Genomic DNA, 20,415 nt, shown 5'->3' on the forward strand with positions numbered 1-20,415 from the left:
AATTTGTGTAGGTGGAGACTAGAGCTACCACAGATAGTAATAAGTTATTAAGAGTAAGTAATCCATACCATATATATCCTAATAGTTACCTTATTACCATACTTGGCTGAAAACAAACTTTGCTGCCTGTTGTGAATGTGTTTTTCCTTGTAGGCTAATACATAAGTAGGCATACATTTTTGCAGTTGAGGAAAAATTTGCAGTTGAGTAGGCTATAATGTGCTGTGTTTTTATGTCTTCCATCGAGGACCACCTTGGAAATAAGTGTTAATGCTTGTTAATGAATGCTTTTAGGTGATATCCTCAGGAATACAAATTGGTCAAGATCATTTGTTTTTATGATGTGTTTTTAATTTCCAAATAAATCTAATCAAATAAAAAAGCAGTTTTTGCAGTTGAGCTACTGGTGTTGTATATTATACAGCCTTTTCATGCATCTTTATCAAGGGAACCCTTATCCTAATGATTTAAAAAAATAATATTATGATGATACGATATGGACCTAGTAGTTGGGTCATCTGTGGCACTTCGTTTCTCAATGGATTTTTTAAAAAGGCGGGGGAAATTTGTGAGAGACCAAAATCCAAAATGGCTGCCGTGGAAATTAACTTTTTAATGGTTTGACCTACAATGATGCCCAATACATGGTACCAGCCCCCTCTCAGGGCGTTTTCACACCTGGCTCGTTTGGAGCTGTTGATCCGAAACCTGGAGCGTTTACCCGCTATTTCGGTTCAGTTGGGCATATATGAACACAGCAATCACATTCTGTTGCGGAACAAAACAAGCGGACCGAGACCACCGGCGCAGTTACAACCGACCCCGAAGCGGACTTGTATGCTGTGAGAATGCAATCGATTTAGCAAACCGACACAATAATAATAATAGTGAGCCGTGGGTCAACGTGGAGCAGCGATGACTCGGTACACTGCCTCGTTGATATTTGGGCATTCGTCAGATGCTGGAGAACACGCAAGTGTACAGAAAGTTTAGTGACTGTAGTGACGCTGCAACAGCAGCACCGTGCGAGACAACACCTCCTCTCTCTCTCTCCCTCTCACTGACTCTCTCTCTCCCTCTCTCTCGCACAGAGAGAATGAATGTGGACTGTTCCATCAGAGGGGGGAGCTTCGGTGGTAATGTGAGTGGCTACAGACCGCTGCACTTAAATATAAACATTAGTCTACCTGGAGACTCAATGAGGTAATTGTAGATGTCGCCATAAGACGCTTCTGGCCATTTAGTGGGATCATTGTTTCATTATCCTGGTCGGCTGAAAGGACACTGGCCACCGAAGCTCCCCCCTCTGATGGAACAGTCCACATTCATTCGTGCGTCATCTCGCGTCTCCAGACTCTGTGGCAATCTGCGCATGTGCATGGGTAATAATAGGTGCTTTAAAATGGGCTTTTTCGCTGCCGATTTAGTTCTGATCGATTAGGAATGGCTTGCGCCGTGTTCAGGAGATTGAGGCGCATAAAAGACTATTCGATCATGTCTCTAGCACCCCCACAGCCGTATCTGCAACCACTTACATCACGGCTCTCATCCACATTCATTAATTTGCTCCCCCGCTCTCTCCTCCCCGATTTCAATGTAACGCGGATATTCAGGGTTGGGGGGGGGGGGGCACACTCCAAAATCTGACCAATGAGTGATAGTTTGCTCGCGCGTGCGTTTGTTTTGGTCCGTGTGAACACAGCCGTGTGAACACAAACGAACTAAGAATCAAGTGCAACAATTGTATCATAATAGTCCCTGAATCGGAACAAAGCAAACGAACTACAGGTGTGAAAACACCCTCAGTCATGTACCAGCCCTCTCTCAGTCATGTATACCAGCCCCCTCTGTCATCTACCAGCCCCCTCTCAGTCATGTACCACAGCCCCATCTGAGTCATGTACCAGCCCCCTCTCAGTCATGTACCAGCCCCTCTCAGTCATGTACCAGCCCCCTCTCAGTCATGTACCAGCCCCCTCTCAGTCATGTACCAGCCCCCTCTGTCATCTACCAGCCCCCTCTCAGTCATGTACCAGCCCCCTCTCAGTCATGTACCAGCCCCCTCTCAGTCATGTACCAGCCCCCTCTCAGTCATGTACCAGCCCCCTCTCAGTCATGTACCAGCCTCCTCTCAGTCATGTACCACAGCCCCATCTCAGTCATGTACCATAGCCCCATCTCAGTCATGTACCACAGCCCCCTCTCAGTCATGTATACCAGCCCCCCTCTCAGTCATGTATACCAGCTCCCTCTCAGTCATGTACCAGCCCTCTCTCAGTCATGTACCAGCCCCCTCTCAGTCATGTACCAGCCAGCCCCCTCTCAGTCATGTACCACAGCCCCCTCTCAGTCATATACCACAGCCCCCTCTCAGTCATATACCACAGCCCCCTCTCAGTCATGTACCACAGCCCCCTCTCAGTCATGTACCAGCCCCTCTCAGTCATGTACCAGCCCCCTCTCAGTCATGTACCACAGCCCCCTCTCAGTCATGTACCAGCCCCATCTCAGTCATGTACCAGCCCCCCTCTCAGTCATATACCTGCACGACTGGCGGGGGGGGTGCTTAGTAAGAGATGTGATTGGGCCAGCCCAGTGTCAGTCAGTACCAATGGGCCGATGTCTCAGCCTAGTAGTGGGCCGGTCGTTGACCAAAAAAAAAAAAAAGATTTATAAAAAAAAATGTATACTTTTTTTTTTTTTTTTTAATAGTTACAAATAGTTACCGAGGTCCGGACCTCGGTGACCTCATAGCTGGCTACGGCCATGGCTATGGGTCTAATGCACCCGTCACTTATCAATGACTTGCTTGCAGTCAACATGTACGAAACGGATAGTTTTTTCATTGGTACATTTTTACGTTTGATACCGTTTTGTATAAGAGCAGGGCTCTACGCTAACCTTTTTCACTAGGGGCACAGGTGCTCCTAAATGAGAAAATTTAGGAGCACCCAAAAATATTTAGGAGCACAGTGAAAATATGTCAAGTAACAGAGTTTTTTTTTTTTTTTCAAAAATAAATGTATATTTGTACTGTGCGTGCATGTGCAAACGGGACACATCTGTGCAATAGCACATACCACCAAAGTCACTGGCCCACTGTGTGCGTGTGTGTGTATCATCTGCGTGTGCAAACGGGAATGGGACAGACATTTGAACTATTAATTAAGTGATTAATGCCTACTATGGCAAAGTTGTAGCCAACAACTAGGCCTAATAAGAAAGGCAGTGATATTGAACAAAAAGGAGACACTGGCTTTACAACCAGGGCCATCAGTAGAGGGGGGAGCTAGTGTTGCTCTTTTAGAAAAATAATCCTTTCAGGGTTGCCTATTGAAATACTGTACACCTCCAGTACAGTAGTTTGCGTGTCAGGTTAACCATTGATTGACAGTCAATTCTGCCAATTACGACGTCACACCGTTGCACTCTGGCCGTCCGGCGCTGCAGCTGGACCCTATTGCCACACCGCTTGCACTCTGGCCGTCCGGCGCTACAGCTGGACCCATTGCCCACCTCTGCGGTTGATAACGCTAGCCAAGTTAGCTGTACACACATACACAGTGGGCCAGTTGTAGGGGTGTAACAATGCATCGCAATGCATCGATCCTACTTTGCAATATTTACAAAACATGACATTGTTTTCGAACTCTAGCCATGGGGAAATGTTTAGCCAATTCACGTTAAATTTGTATGTCTTCCCTCCGGCTCCAGTGGGTGTAGCTTCGCTAGCTACAGTGGCTACATTGGGTGCTACAGTGGGTGTAGCCTCGCTAGCTTGGCCAACTTCGCTAGCATGAATGAATGAATGAAAACTTTATTTAACAGATTGCAGAATGGGTACAATACAGTACGGCTCAATACATACAATTGTTAAGGGGATGCAGACCTGAGAAAGACGTTTGTCTTGTTTCCATCAGGGTCCCCCATTTTCAATTCATATAGACATATATGACATACATGACATACAGATAGTCAGTACTGCTACATCTATACATTTATGACATACCAGATTTGCAAATACAGTACTGTTTGTGATACAGAAGGAGTCAAGAAAAGGGAGTATATACATTTGACGTAGAAACTGTACATTGGAGGTTGGGTGGGGGGGGTTGGGTACATTGGGATATTGACAACCATACTGGGTAATTTACATTGGAGGTGGTTGGGGGGGGGGGGGGGGGGCACACTGTATAAACAAGTAACACTGTACATTGAGGGGGGGGGGGGAGGAGACACTGTACAAACAAACACAATTGTACATTGAACTATTGACAAAACCATACTAGGTAAATGACTGTACATTGGAGGGGGTTGGAATGATTGGGTTAGGATATTTACAGGGGCCAGTGTTGAATTGCAGTCTCCCGTAGGTGTCCCTTGAGAGAGGTTTTGAAAGTGGGTAGTGATCCACATTCCTTTACAGCTTTGGGTAGGGCGTTCCACATTGATGTGGCATAATTGCGAAACGTGTTTAGTCCCTTATTTGAGCCGAATCTGGGTTTGACATGATTTGTGGAGCTCCCTCTGGTGTTGTGATCGTGGTATTCACTGACCTTTGGGAAGTATTTTGACATGTACATGGGTACCTTGGTCGTGTAGTGTATCTTGTAGACCAGGCCCATTGCAAGTTGTTGTACTCTGTCGTCTACTCTAAGCCATCCTAGGTTGTCGAAGTGGGCAGGGGTGAGGTGGGTTCTAGGAGTAAGGTCAAGCAGTAGTCTGACCAGTTTGTTTTGAGATGTTTGTAATTTTGTTTTTAGCGCCTTTGAGGTGCTTTGGTACCATGAGGTGCAAGCATAGTCGTAGTACCCCTGAATGAGTGCTCCTGCCAGAGTCTTCAGGGTGTTCTTGTTTACCAGAGAGGAGATCCGGTACAAGAATCGAGTTCGTTGGTTGACTTTTTTTATTACATTGGATGCCATTTTGTCACAGGAGAGATTAGCCTCTAGGATGGACCCCAGGTAGGTAATTTCATCTTTCCTTGTGACAATATTGTCACCCACTGTAACTGAGAAGCCGTCGGTCTTGCTGAGTTTGTTATTTGAACCGAAGAGAATGGACTCTGTTTTGCCCATGTGTAATGATAGTTTGTTATCAGCGAGCCATATGCAGATTCTGCCTAGTTCCGAGCTGAGGGTTTTTTCAACCTGTAACTTGTTCTTGTCAGAGACCAGCAGGGCTGAGTCGTCCGCAAACAGGAACAAGTTGCAGTCACAAGCTGACGACATGTCATTTGCATAAATTAGGAACAGTAGCGGTCCTAGTATGCTTCCTTGTGGAACACCACAGCTCACTGTGAGGGGGGGGGATAGGGTACCGTTTACCTCCACCATCTGTTCCCTCCCCTCAAGGTAGGATTGCATCCAGCTCACTGATAGACTATCAAAACCAATTGCTTTTAGCTTGTCAATCAGAATGGAGTGATTGACCGTGTCAAAGGCCTTTTGTAGGTCCAGCATGACCATGCCGCAGTATTTGCCTGCGTCCACCTCTTGTTTGATGTGGTCATTCAAATAGAGAAGGCATGTGTCAGTGGAGTGGGATGTTCTGAAGCCAGATTGGAATTCGTAGCATGCTGGCTAGCGTCAGTATCTTGGTTAACGTTAACGTTAACCATCACCTCTGTAACATGAGCTGCCTCGCCTGACTTCTCATTCTCCGGTATCTTTCGCGCAAAATAAAAATGAATGGGCTTCGACATGGCTGTATTATTGTTTGACTCACACAGTGACGCAGCCGCTGATCATTACTTTCGGTTTCCAGTCGCGTGACCACAGGAAACTACTGTGATTGGAACGTTTATGCGGCTGTGAACTGTGGGACTTGTAGTTTTTTTTTTTATATATATTTTTATTTTTTGCACAAATCTCTCCAACATTCCAAACATCTCTTTCCACATCATTATATTCAATTTCCAGGATTTGCCTTTTTCTTTTTTGTAAGAACATTCAAAACATGTAAAGGACTCATACAAATACATTAATAACTGACATGGAAAATAAAAAAAGACTTACGAAAAAAGAAACATACTATACTATACATTATGCGTATACATTCCTGATATATATACCTTGCATGTAGACCGAACTACCTTCGAGCAGGTATGTGCTGCATCCTCTATCGGGATGCCACCCTTCTCCATATTGCATGTGAGAGAAAGCGCCCCAGACATATGCAGTTGTGCATGATAACATGCATGCACGCATGTCTCCGACACATGTATGTGGGTACGTGTATCACGTAAGCATGTGTACATGCCTCATATGTGTGTGTGTGCATCTTCCTGGTATGTGACTGTACTCCTATTTCTTGTGTGTGTTTCGTATCCATGTGAGTGTATATCTCAGATGTGTATATATATGTGCGTCTCAGCTACGTATGTGTGTCTCCTATATACATGTGTATCCCCCTTATGTGTCAGTGAAAGCTTATATTTCAACTATGTGTATATGTAGGTATGTGTATGCCTATTTCCTATAAATGAGTGTGCATGTATGTGTGCCCCTGACGTGTATACCTTATCCTTGTGTATATGAGTGTGTGTAAACCTATTATGTACACATATGAATATGTGTATCCTAGATACTTGTATGCGGCTATACCTGCGCACATGTGAGTGTGATAGAGACAGTGACCGTTCCATAGACACACCATCCGGACATAAAATATATGTACATATATACACAATACATTATAAAGCACAAGTACCATCAGATCAAATCCCCTTTTTCATATTCATCCTTGATAATATTGTAATCCCATCTTAATCATTTGTCCCCAGACCGTTCAGTCAGGTGTAGAAAACTGTCCCATACCTCAGCGAAAATATCCTCTCTCCCTGCGACTCTATACGTCACCCTTTCATATGATGCTGTCCGGAACATTAGTTCCATCCATTCTTTAAAAGTAATATCAACCGGTGATTTCCAATGTCGTAATGCAATTCTACATCCTGATATCATGGCCATTCTATACCACATTCCCCGGTATTTAGGCAGTTTAATCCCTTTCGGTACTATACCCAAAACACATGCCATTGGGGCGTTATTTATCTTCACATTCAAGACCTTACTTAGGAATATCACAATTTGATCCCACATTTTCCGGACCTTCTCACATTCGTACAACATGTGCAGTAAAGTGCCTGTCTCCTTCTCACATCTCCAGCAGATGTCACTGTCCCTTAATTTCAGTCTGGCCAGTTTACTAGGCGTCCAATAGCTTCTGTTCAACACTTTGTAAAAAATAAGTTGTGATTGCGCCTCCCTAGAGAATTTACTCCATTTGGACACCAGTTTCTCCCACATTTCCTCAGTAATATCCTCACGTACATCGTTCTCCCAGCTCAATCTCAGACCCGCCAATTTGGGTGCATTGTATTCTCTTATAACATCATAAAATCTTGACGCACCGCCTTTCCTACGCCATCCTTTATAGAATATTTCTTGAATTGCAGTAATCGGGCCACACTTTGGTCCTCCTATTGATGACGATATACAATGTCTAATCTGTAGGAATTTATAAAAGTTTTTATTATCTATATCAAAATCCTCTTTAATATCCTCAAAAGGCAAGACCCCATCCTCCCCGGCTATATCCCCTAGTACATGTATCCCCCTTTTAATCCAATCGTCCCATATGACTGATTTCTTACCAATCTTTAGTTTCTTATTATACCATATAGAGGCTCTCGTAGTTAAATATGGGCTATCACCAGTCATTTTGTGCGATTGATTCCAAGTTTCCCTGATAAATGCCATTAAAGGGTTTTTAAAAGGTATAGGTCTGTCTGATTGTGTCAGGAAGGATTCCAGAGATGAGGGATATATCATTTCCTCCTCCATCTTGACCCAAGCAGGTGCCTCCTCAGACGAGTGATTCAGTTTGGAGAGCTGGGAGAGCGAGAATGCATAGTGATACCAGTCTAGTTTAGGCAGGGATAAGCCGCCATTTTCCTTTGCTGCATACATTTTGGCCCGTCCAAATAGCGGCCTTTTGCCCCCCCACAGATAAACATTAATGACTTTGTCATACTGTTTGAGTAATTGGGTCGGGAGAGTCAGCGGCAACATATATAGGATATAATTTAATTTGGGAGCCAATATCATTTTTACTAGGTTTATCTTTCCCAGGAGGGACATATTCATTTTGGCCCAATTCTGTGTCAGAGCACTAATGTGTTCGATTATAGGGGCAATATTGGTTTGCATCAACTCTTTCAGACCTGGGATCAGCTTTATTCCTAGGTATATCAACCCTGACGGCATCCATCTGTATTGCCACCCCCTTCTGATATCAGGGGGACAACATTTAGAGAGAGGCATTGCTTCTGACTTGCTCCAGTTGATTGTGTACCCAGATATTTCGGAGAAGGACTCGATAATAGTTCCAATGACCCCAGCTGCTGTTCAGGGATTGCTGGATACCAATAAGATATCGTCCGCATACAAAAATAATTTATGTTCTACCTGTCCCGATATTATCCCTTTGATGTCCTGATTAGTCCTTAGTGCGATAGCAAGTGGTTCGAGGAAGAGCGCAAACATTTGGGGAGAAAGCGGAGAACCTTGTCTCGTCCCCCGCCCTAGGTTAAAGGGCGAGGATACGATCCCGTTGGTCAATACTGATGCCATCGGATTTGTGTATAACAGTTTTACCCACCCGGTAAACGATGGTCCGAACCCGAAGCGCTCTAGTGTGTGAAATAAGAATGCAAATTCCACCTTATCAAAGGCCTTTTCGGCATCCAATGAGAAGGCCACTGTAGGTTCTACATCATTCCTGACCTTCCACATTATGTGTAGGAGTCTGCGGATATTATCAGCTGAGTTTCTCCCCTTCACAAAGCCCACTTGATCTGAATGCACCAGAGTTGGTAATACATCTTCTATTCTATTCGCAAGTATCTTTGCCAATACTTTTTCTTCCAAATTGCTCAGGGATATAGGTCTATAGCTTCCACAGCATTGAGGGTCTTTGCCCTTTTTCTGTAGTAATGTAATAGTGGCAGATCTCAAGCTAGTGGGCAAGCCCCCCTTTAACAATGAATCCTCATATACTTTTAATAGTCTCGGAGCAATTATATCACTGAATTGTTTGTAGAAATCGGGAGTAAACCCGTCGTCTCCTGGTGCTTTACCCAATTTAAGGCTGTTGATTGCCGCGTGTATTTCTTCTATCGAGACCCCCCCCTCCATTGATTTTACCTGTTGTTTCGATAATGACGGTAATTTGATTCTGTCGAAGAACGCGTCCATTTTTAGCTGATCCACCGCCTTCTGTGGGGTATACAAGTCCTGGTAGAAGCACCTGAAAACATTATTAATTTCCTTTTTGTCTGTAATGATCTTGTCATCTTTATTACGAATCGAGGATATAATATTTTGATTATGCATTTGTTTAACCCGATTCGCTAGTATTTTACCCGCTCTCTCCCCTTGTTCATAGTATTTTTGGTTGGTCCTAAATAACGCATATTCAGCCTTCTTTTGATATGTTGTTCAATTCGTATTTGGATTTGCTTAGGTTTCTCCACGTTTCTGGGTCTGGTCTCTGACTGTGCTGTTTCGAGAGTATTTTAATTTCCTCATCTAACGCTGTCATTTTTTGTTTCTCTGCCCTTTTTAGTATCGCACCGTATTGTAGTACGAGTCGTCCTCTCATGTAAGCTTTACATGTGTCCCACATTATGCCACTATCATCTATTGACCCTTCATTAAGTTCCCAAAATTCCTTAAATATAGTTCTAATGTACGCACACGATCCTTCATCATTTAACATCAGGTTATTGAATCGCCATCTCCGAGATCGTTGCCCTTCTTCCATGGATGTGATCACTAAATCAACCGGAGCATGGTCAGATATTACAATGTTCCCTATCCCAGTACTTGCCACCTGTTCTACCAGTGCGCTAGAGATCAGGAAATAATCTATTCTAGAGTATGAGGAATGCGGGTGAGAGTAAAACGTGTAGTCTCTTTCTTGTGGGTTCATAACCCTCCAAATATCCACTAGACCCAATTCCTCTATCAGAACACCAACCGCCAGTCTCCCTGTGTTGTCAGCGGTCCTGGGTTGATACGATCTGTCCATTAAGGTGTTTCCAACCAAGTTGAAGTCCCCCCCCCTATGATTATGTTGCTATTCCCTATTTTCCTGATCACCTCACATACCTCATGGAAAAAGTCTGAGGATGACCCGTTGGGCGCATATATATTAGCTAAAGTAGTCCTCTGTCCCTCTAAATCAGCATCCAGTATAACCCATCTTCCCTCATCATGTGAGAAACTATTGTGCACCTTTAGGTCTAAGTTTTTTCTCACCAATATTGCCACCCCCCTCTTCCTAGAAGAGAACGTACTATAGTATATTTGTCCCACCCAATCCCTTTTAAGCTTGGCCGACTCCTCCTCATCCAGGTGTGATTCCTGAATTAGTGCAATATCTGTCTTTTTTTGTTTCAAGAACGTCAATATCTTTTTTCTCTTAATGGGATGATGACATCCGTCTATATTCCACGATATTATTTTAATCAGCCCCATATTCCTCGTAATGCATCTCCCCTGTGCAATCCAGGACGTATTCTAGTGCCTGAGACTGTGAAGATATATATACAATAGTATAGCATACAATGAAATAAAAAAGAACATATAAAAAAAACATAAATACATTTCCCCCCCCCACATTTACCCAAGCTACGTTCGATAGGACCCCAGATAGAACAATTGTACCGAGGGTGAGATCGATACTCACCCATGCACCTTGGTCCCCCTCGACTAACAGAGGAGTGCATATGGCACAAGGCAGGTTGCCCAAAACTGTGCCCCTACTATCTTGTATACCCTGATGTAACGTATGGCTCACACTGTAATCTATATACAGTGCGATCAATTCAACTGAACTTGACAAAACGGTAACGTTTCCAACAATTAACATTTGTATATCTCTCAGATATATATTGGTATATTGTAACTTCTATGACATAGCCATAATGGCCTGTGGTTCATTTCGTTATATTTTTCCTGTATCCATCCGGGATATTTCCCCTCCCACAGTTTTATCATATTCTCCTATCTATTGCCCTCTATTCTCATTACACATATTTTTTTTTTTATATTTTTTTTTTATTTTTTTCAATCCCTTTTTTTTTGTCTTTTCTTTTATATACATATTGGCATTTTGTGATGTTATTTATTCTATGACGATGCCCCCGTGACTTATCTGTATCCATGCGCTTCATGAACTTTATCTCAATTGTCCGCCTCCGACTGTCCCCGTCTGAATCCCTGTAGTTTCTCCCGGTATCCGTGATGACCATTGCCCTGCTGTGTGGGGCGTTCAGTCCCCGTCGCCTGCATGTCGTCCCCCGGTCCCCGTTTTCTTCCCACTGTCTGCCAGGTAGACGGACGCATTATCTCCTCTCGGTCCGGGTCGGTAGTCGGGTTCACCACGGTGATCTTGAATCCACGTTTTGCCATATCCGCCGTCGCCTCCGCCGCGCTCTGGTACAGGCGGGTGCCATCCTCGTAGAATACCCTCATCTTCGCTGGATACGGTGTCTGGAACTTGAGATTCTTCTCCTTCATTATTCTCTTGGCCTCGGCATATTCTCCTCGCTTCAGTATTTCAGTGGGGAAGTCATGGTCGACATAGAAGCGATCGTTGCCACATGAGACGTTCTTCTTCTGCCATGTTCGGCGTATTATCTCTTCCTTCATTTTGTAACTCCCAAACTTAACCACGATTGACCGTGGCTTCAGCTGTGGGTTGTTAGGCCTTGGGGCCAGTGCCCGGTGTGCTCGTTCGATACGAAGGTCCATGTCATGAGGCAGTCCGAGTGCGTCCTTAAACAAGCCGTCTAGAAATCCATGCATGTCTTTTCCCTCTTTCTCCTCCGGGATACCATACACCCGCAGGTTCTCTCTCCTCGTTCTGCCCTCTTGGTCGAGCAGTTTAGCCTCCATGTCGGCCTGCCTCTGTATCAGTTTTTTTTATTAAAACCGTCGCCGCATCAAGCACATTTTCATTTTCTCCGATTCTCCCCTCCGTTTCACCGAGCCTGTCGTTCATTTTGTTCATGTCATTCCTTATCTCCCGAAACTGACGCTCATTGTCTTTTCTGAAGTCTTTGAGCTCGTTGACATGTTCAACAGCGTGGCTTCTTGTTCACAGTCATCGTCGCCATCTTTTCCTCCCGTTACTTCGTCATTCTCTGCCATTCCGTCGTCCTTTTCAGTTGTAATCGTGGTCGCCCTACGTCTCGTGATAGCCCCTTCTGTCATCCCTATTAAATATATACCCTGGTGTTGTTAATAAATGTTTCCCGGGGCTAAATCATTTTGCTGTCGGGGTGCTCACGAGTTAAGCAGCCATGTTCTTCCGCGGTCAAACCGGAAGTGGGACTTGTAGTTTTTTAACGATTCTCGCAGCGGAGAAAAAAAAGGACGAATGAGAGGCTGTACTCTGCACTCGCTGGCCCCACTCGCACGCCGGGCAAGTACTTGATTTTGCATGTTCGCACGCACATATTTTTAGGGGCATATGCGAGCAATATGGTCGCACTGTAGAGCCCTGGAGAGTATAGTTTTGGAGATTTCTAGTAATTCCAGAGAAATCCGCGATAATCGCCCTTTAGTGGAATACACAAAACACGTAATTTTTCGGCTGATTTATGAATAGTTTTCAAATAAACGCTAGATTATCGAGAGTATATGTCAGACTTTGCAATCAAAAGTTAGGAGGCTAATAACCCTTGCCATAATTTCAGTGCGCCCCCTAACTTTTGATTGCAAGGTCTGACATTGACCCCCTTTTCAGGAGTTGACCTAGAGCCCACCAAGGTCATGCATATCAAATTTGGTCAATGTCAGACCTTGCAATACACTGTAAGGCACTGTAAGGCTACTGTCCTGCCTCACTTCCAGTGATGAAGCTAAGCTATGCTAACGGAGCGTCTATTCCCAAAGCTAAAATGCACGCACAGAGACAAAAAAGGTATGTATCTTCTTGTCTAACTCCAGGGAAGATGTTAAATAAGCTAATTTCCCAAAATAGTGGAGTTCCCCTTTAAGGTTAGAACGGTTAAGTTTAGGCGCTGTTAAGGAGCTGGTTAAGGTTAGAGTTTGTCTTAGAGACAGCCTATTTCCGCACTGCCGCTCTCCCGCGTTGCCGCGGTCACATGGTCAAATTGTCACATTCTTGCACTGCTCCGCTGTTAAAAAGCAACACGCGATAGGGACATCTGATTAACCCAAGATTCGTAACAAATTCCTTACCTCACATCAGATGTTCTGCAAAAAGATTAATCCAATTCCTGATCGCCATTCCAAATATCGATCGCGTTTATTGATCAAACGTTATAGTCCAAAACACATAATCGACGCTGCTCTGAGTGTCCTAAGTCAGGGGTTCCCAAAGAGCCGCCGCGGGGGGGGGGGGGGGTCGCCAGATGATTTAAAAAAATTATTTTACATTTACATTTTTTTTATTTTTTTGCAGTCAGGCCACTGAACTTAGAAGCATGCCAGGCCAGTGTTTCTAGTTGCACCAGCGCAATAGTTGGATAACCTAGGTGGGGAACAACCAGGAGATCACTGCAATTCACACAAGTTGGAGAAATCTCTCTCTCTCTCTCTCTCTTGCTCTCACACACACACAAAGGGAGCCGCATGTGATTGGTGGAGGCGGGACTGCTAATCATTGACACATGCTAGCCTGTAATAATCCCCCCCCAGAAAAATCTACTTTGCATTTGATATATTGCAAATATATGCCATCACACACACTGGCATTTAAAGGGTTAGAATTATAAAATGAATATGTGGTGTTATGATCAGGGCTGAAGTTGAATAAAATATTGTATTTATCAATTACAAAAAAACTGAAAATCCATACAAATCTGTGTTGTTGCTAATCATACATATGCTAGCCTGTTTTTTAACAATAATTTGTGATGCCATCACAAACACTGGCATTTATAGGGTACAAATAAAAAAATTCCTGCACCAGAATGCAGGAAATGAAGTCTTTGTAACAAGAAATGTCCTGGTGGGGGACCCCCAGACCCCCTGCTTAAAAAGTGGCCTGGCTGGGGGCGTCTATGCCTTCTACAAAGTTGTTCAGTTTCCGGGTTCCTCTGATTGGCCACTAAGCCCACGTGACCGTGCGCTAGCACGCCCCCCCCTTATCGCCCACTCTCGCGCTGTGAAGCGAAGCGGGGCGAGGCGGTGGTTTCTCCCCGGCTCCGTGTGCCGCTGACTCGGTCCAGCTCCAGCAGCAGCGGCCGTCTTCTCTCCGAGGCGGCTCGTTCTTATTAATCCCCCATTGTTCAGGTCGACATGGTCGCACAAACACCCGTTGGAGGAGTAGTGGGGGAGAAGAAGAGGAATATTTTTAAATGGAAAGAATTATCGACTGGCAACTCTGTGCTCGTCAGACATGTTAATGTCATGTATGTTGTGTATGTCATAAATGTCTATGAATTGAAAATGGGGGACCCTGATGTAAACAAGACAAACGTCTTTCTCTGGTCTGCATCCCCTTAACAATTATGTGTATTGTGCCGTACTGCCCATTCTGCAATCTGTTAAATAAAGTTTTCATTAATTCATTCATTCATTTCTCCCCCACTACTCCTCCAACGGGTGTTTGTGTGACCATGTGGACCTGAACAATGGGGGATTAATAAGAACGAGCCGCCTCGGAGAGAAGACGGCCGCTGCTGCTGGAGCTGGACCGAGTCAGCGGCGCACGGAGCCGGGGAGAAACCACCGCCTCGCTAGGGATGGGTACCTTTCACATTTGAACCGATACCGGTACCTGTGAATCTATACCGGTACCCAACGGTACCTTTTTTCGGTACTTTAGTCTCAAGAAATGTTATTTACCTACCTCAGTCGAGAAAAAAAAAATCCAAACTTCAAATAACTACAATTTCGACAGTTTTCGGCTTGTCATTGCTCCGACTGCTTTGTTGTTGAATCAAGTCAAATCCTAGGTAAGCATATATTGTGCGTGTGAACGTTGACATGAAAATAAAAAAGTGAAAAAAAAAAATAAAAAAAATTATAATAAAAAAAAACTTTATTTTTTTTTTTATTTTTTTTCGGTTTCTCACTTGATTCGATACTCGGTAGTACTGACATGTTTCGGTTCGGTGCCTCAAAAGTACCGAATTCGGTACCCATCCCTATGCCTCGCCCCGCTTCGCTTCACAGCGCGAGTGGCCGATAAGGGGGGCGTGCTAGCGCGCGGTCACGTGGGCTTAGTGGCCAATCAGAGGAACCCAGAAACCGAACGGCGTTGTAGAAGGCATAGACGCTGACTGCGGCTATATTTTGCACTATATTTCCTGGCCTGAATGATTTCCCCAGTCCGGCCCTGGTTAAAAGCCTCCAATGCTTATTAGTGTGTGTGCGTTTGAACGTGTGCATGTTTCAACCATACATTTCCATTTATTAAAAAATTTATTAATTAATAAAAATGTTTATTTATTTATAAAAAAAATAATTACCGCCTATAATAGTGGGGGTCGCGGCTCTCTGACACTGTTATTTTTGGGTCGCGGCCTGAAAAGTTTGGGAACCCCTGCTCTAATACACATTCTCTCCCCCTCTGGACCCCCCCCCCCCCCCCCCCCCCCAGCCAGACTGCTGCTCTCTTGATACTCAGGTTGGCTGGTCCTCTTTATCTGACAGACGAGATAAGGATTAGTATTTGTTTATTTATAAAGCCCTACTTTGTAACGTGGCACTCATCTCATCTCTGCTGCTCTGGAACACTGGTCCACGCCCAACACGCTCCAGTGATCGTCTAGTTCTCCAGGTTCCCCGAGCTACAACTAATCTACAACTAATCTACAACTAATCTTGGCAAGACTGCTTTTCTGTTTTTCACTGCAGAGGAATCATGGAATCTATTACAACGTGACCTAGAACTAAGCACTCTTTCTTTTGGAAGTTTTTAGATTTGTAATCAATAACCGCCCACCATCAACATGTAGTTGTTTCTGCTAATTGTTCTTGCTTATGAACTGTGTTGTTGTTATTATTATTAATTGTCTGACCTATGTATTTATGATTGATCTATTGTTTTAAATTGATTGTGTCCTGTTATGTTATGCTTTGTACTCTCTGCACCATTGAAAATGAGGGTCTCCCTCAATGACTCCAGAGTTTAAATAAAGAAAAAAAGAATCACTAATAATGATAAACTGTAAAAGATATATATAAACTTTCATCCCCTTCTCTCTTGTCCTAGGTGAACCGCAGCCATGCTCTGCTGAAGAGCCTGTCGGCTGAGGGGGAGCGCTGGGGGCAGACCAGCGAGACCTTCAAGAACCAGATGGCCACCATCGCCGGAGACTGTCTGCTGGCGGCAGCCTTCATCGCCTACGCCGGTTACTTTGACCAGCAGGTGAGACGGAACCTGTTCACCACCTGGTCCCATCACCTACAACAGGCCAACATTCAGGTCCGTCATTATGTCGATAAGACTCTTCACAATCAGTCTTGTATTCGTTTAAACCTGATTAGTTGGTGCTGATATTGGGTCAGTGTTCCATGTCATCGCATTGCATCCTTGCTGCAAAATCTCATAACTCAAAACTTGCACAAATTATTTACGTGTACTTTTGCAGAATCATAACCTAAAGGTTCCTCTTTTAAAATGTGATGCTGGGGGGCGGCTACGTGGCGTAGTGGGCAAGGCACTCGCCACGAAATGCTGGAGACGCTGGGCTCGTCAGTTCGAGCCCAGCGCTCAACATTTGCTTTCAGTTTAGCTGGTCGTCCGTACTAATACACATTGGCCGTATTAGGGGGTGGGAAACTGATGGGTGGGGATCGGGCGTTGTGGACAGCGACTCCTACAGGTCGGTTGGTGCGCCTGCGCAGTAGAATCAGGAAGTGTCGGGGGCAGCGTGAGCCTCCCACGCGTTACTCCTCGCCACTGAGAGATCGAGCTGCGCAGGTGAAAAGATGCGACTGCTGTTACCTCAAGTACCGGAGGGGACTTGTGCTATGTATGACTTAGTCCACATTGCAGCCGGCTTGTGGGAGGCAAGAAACAGCGTCCGTGACAGGGGAGGGTTGAATTGGATGATACGAAATTGGGATGGGAGAAAATATAGAAAATGGGAGAAAAAGTGGATAAAAAAAATTAAATGTGATGCTGGCATCTTACACCCTTCTGCCTGAATTTCTCCCGCAGTTCCGAAACAGATATTGCCAGGACCGAGTACCTCTCCAACGCGGATGAGAGGCTGCGCTGGCAGGCCAACTGCCTCCCAGCTGACGACCTCTGTACTGAGAACGCCATCATGCTGAACAGATGCAACAGGTCAGTATGGCTGCCATCTGATCATAAGGATACCCTTATAAATACACCTGCATATAACCCTCTATATACCTACTTATACACCTGCATATAACCCTCTATATACCTACTTATACACCTGCATATAACCCTCTATATACCTACTTATACACCTGCATATAACCCTCTATATACCTACTTATACACCTGCATCTAACCCTCTATATACCTACTTATACACCTGCATATAACCCTCTATATACCTACTTATACACCTGCATCTAACCCTCTATATACCTACTTATACACCTGCATCTAACCCTCTATATACCTACTTATACACCTGTATCTAACCCTCTATATACCTACTTATATGTGTTAAAAACAAGATGGACAAGTACACAGGGATACAAATAGCAAAAATAGGACTAGAAAGAGCTAAAAAAAGTGGTGAAAAAGAAACAAGTCCAATCATGAATGTGTTGTTAAATAATTAAATTAATTTGTTACAGTCCACAACCCAGCTCCTCCAGTTCACAGCAGTTGGCCCGTCCTGGCACTGCCTGGTTGTGGAGCCTGATTGCCACCGGCACAAAGGACTGCCCAAAGCTCTTTGTGGTATGTCGGGGGGGGATGAGTCTGTGGCTAAACGTGGACCGCATTGCGGTCAGCTCATCATAGAGGGGGTGGCAGGGGTTCTCAAGGATAGCATGCAGCTTCCTCCTCGTCCTCCCCTCTGCCACCACCTCCAGACTGTCCAGGTCCGCTCCCACCACAGAGCTTGCTTTTTTTTACCAGTTTGTTTATTTTGTCTGTGTTGGTGTTGCCCCCCCAGCATACCACAGCGAAAAAGAGGGCACCCACCTCCACAGACTGGTAGAACATCTGCAGCAGTTTGCTGCAGACATTAAAAGACGTGAGCCCTCTCAGGAAGAACAGTCTGCTCTGTCCCTTCCTGTAGAGGGCCTCGTGTTGTCCGTCCAGTCCAGTTTGTTGTTCATGAGAACACCCAGGAATTTGTAGTTCTCCACCCTTTCCACCTCCACCCCCTGGATGATGATGGGAGTTGGGGGCTTCCTCTTGCTCCGCCGATGGTCCACCACCATCTCCTTCGTCTTGCTGATGTTGAGCTGTAGGTGGTTTTCCTTGCTCCACTCTGTGAAGCTCTCCACCACAGCTCTGTACTCCTCCTCGTTGTCGTTGGTGATGTATCCAACGATGGAGGAGTCATCAGAAAACTTTTGGAGATGGCAGTTCCCGGAGCTGAAGCGGAAGTCTGAGGTGTACAGTAGAGGCTGACATGTGAGTGGATTTTGACTCCCGCTCCTTCTCACTCCCACAGAAAGTGAGTTTCGAAAAAATCCCACTCCCTCCCACTCCCACAGAGGACTGATCCCAATCCCGAGTCAAACTTTTATAGAATCCCACTCCCGTTTACCAATCCTGCTCCGTTTTTCTTCCTCAGTATAAAATATGCAGTACATGGGTCACATCATGTCTGTAGGGCTGTATGTTAACTTTTTTTGCACATAGCACTGGTGCTACAGAGGTTGATAGTTTTGTAGCACAGGCCAAAATCTTGTAGCACAAGTATAAAACGTGTTATATTTGTAACAGTCACAAATGTGCCTATTGTTTTGTGTTATTTAGTTGCAGTGCCATGTTTGGCTGTCATTTTCATGCTGACAAGTTGACGTCACACAGCCAGACACGTTACGTGTAAGGAATTATGGGATTTGGTGTTGGATGTATGGACTCTACTAGGGGTGGGAATCACCAGTTTCATCACGATACAATACGATATCGATTCTTTGGACAACGATACGATATTTGCTAATATCACAGTCTGCCACGATACGATGTAGGTGCCTGCAATCGATATGAGACGATATCATAAGCCCATTCAACACAATCAGTAACATTTAGATCAACTCAAAAAAGGTAACGAAAATATAATTTGAAATAAATAAATTTAGCTCTTTCAGACATTTAAATGAAAAACAAAAAACAATGAAAAACAAAAACAATCTATTGTTTTAATACAAATAGACCTGTTTACTGTAAAGTGCCACGTTTTGATATATTGAGCTTTTAAACTTGAAATAACTTTTTGGAACTCACAACACACAACCTAAAACCCCTTCCTACCTCCCTCTCCCAAACAGTTCCTAATTTCTTTTTATGTTGCATGATCATGTATACATTTATTATGTATTGTATTTGTTATGTTTAAATATCAACATTATCTGGCCATCCTCAGTAAATACTATCCAACTCCTTTGACCTCACCTACTTAAAATCATTGATGTAGAGAGAGGGACAGAGAGAGGCTGAGGCTCCCCCGCCCCCTCCCTTTCCTCACTGTCTTCCCTGCCTCTGACCCGGGTTAGCTTAGTTTAGTTACCAGTAGCAGCTAACTAGTTAGTTTTGGTGAGGATGCAAAGCATGTAAGATGCATTGGAAGCGTTGCAGGGAAAAACAGGCAGGGACTTATTTCCTGGTCGCAAAATGTGCACTCTAACATAACATAGCACGCTGTTGTTGTTGGGCTGGCGGAGCTGCGCTTGGGAGGAAATGCCACAGGATTTTCAAAATAAGAGTATCGATATGAACCGAACGTTGCTAGCTGCCGGAGCCATAGATATTATGGCTGGAGCTGCGCTTGGGCGGAAATGAGACTTGCCACAGGATTTTCAAAATAAGAGTATCGATATGAACCGAATGCCTATCGCACCGGTGCTAGTGCAGTAAATTCATTCATCGCACAGACCGATTTTTTCATAGCACGCTGTACAGCCCTGATGTCTGCCTTAGTTAAATATAAAACCACCAAACATTTACATTAGTGATGCACCGATGTATCACTCCCGTCCAAATCCTGTTGATTTTGTTGTCATAGTTCCCACTCCCTTCTGCTCCCGTTGACTTTTACTCCCGGTCCTGCCCAATCACGGGATTCAAAGTGAAATTGACTCCCATCCCGTGGGAATCCCGAAAAGATGTCATCCTCTAGTGTACAGGGTGAATAAAAAGGGTGCCAATCAATGTTCCTTCTAATTTTTTTTCTGTCTGAGCAAACACTCAAACCTCCTGAGCAGA

General features: G+C 44.5%; 1 protein-coding gene across 2 annotated transcripts in view; it reads left to right on the top strand.

Annotated features, from left to right (window-relative positions):
* LOC311236870 (cytoplasmic dynein 1 heavy chain 1-like) overlaps nucleotides 1-17,335 on the top strand; it is a 30,775-nt gene extending 13,440 nt beyond the window's left edge. For both annotated transcript variants that reach the window (XM_084324659.1, XM_084324660.1), the window contains exons 4-5: nucleotides 16,261-16,416; nucleotides 17,212-17,335. In XM_084324659.1, coding sequence (XP_084180785.1) covers nucleotides 16,261-16,416; nucleotides 17,212-17,259 — 204 coding nt within the window. In that variant the 3' untranslated portion in view covers nucleotides 17,260-17,335. The remainder of the gene's footprint in view (nucleotides 1-16,260; nucleotides 16,417-17,211) is intronic.
* The last annotated feature ends 3,080 nt before the right edge of the window (nucleotides 17,336-20,415 follow it).

The sequence above is a fragment of the Notolepis coatsorum genome (genome assembly GCF_963971535.1).
Source record: "Notolepis coatsorum genome assembly, chromosome: 11".
In the NCBI taxonomy this organism is placed as follows: Eukaryota; Metazoa; Chordata; class Actinopteri; order Aulopiformes; family Paralepididae; genus Notolepis; species Notolepis coatsorum.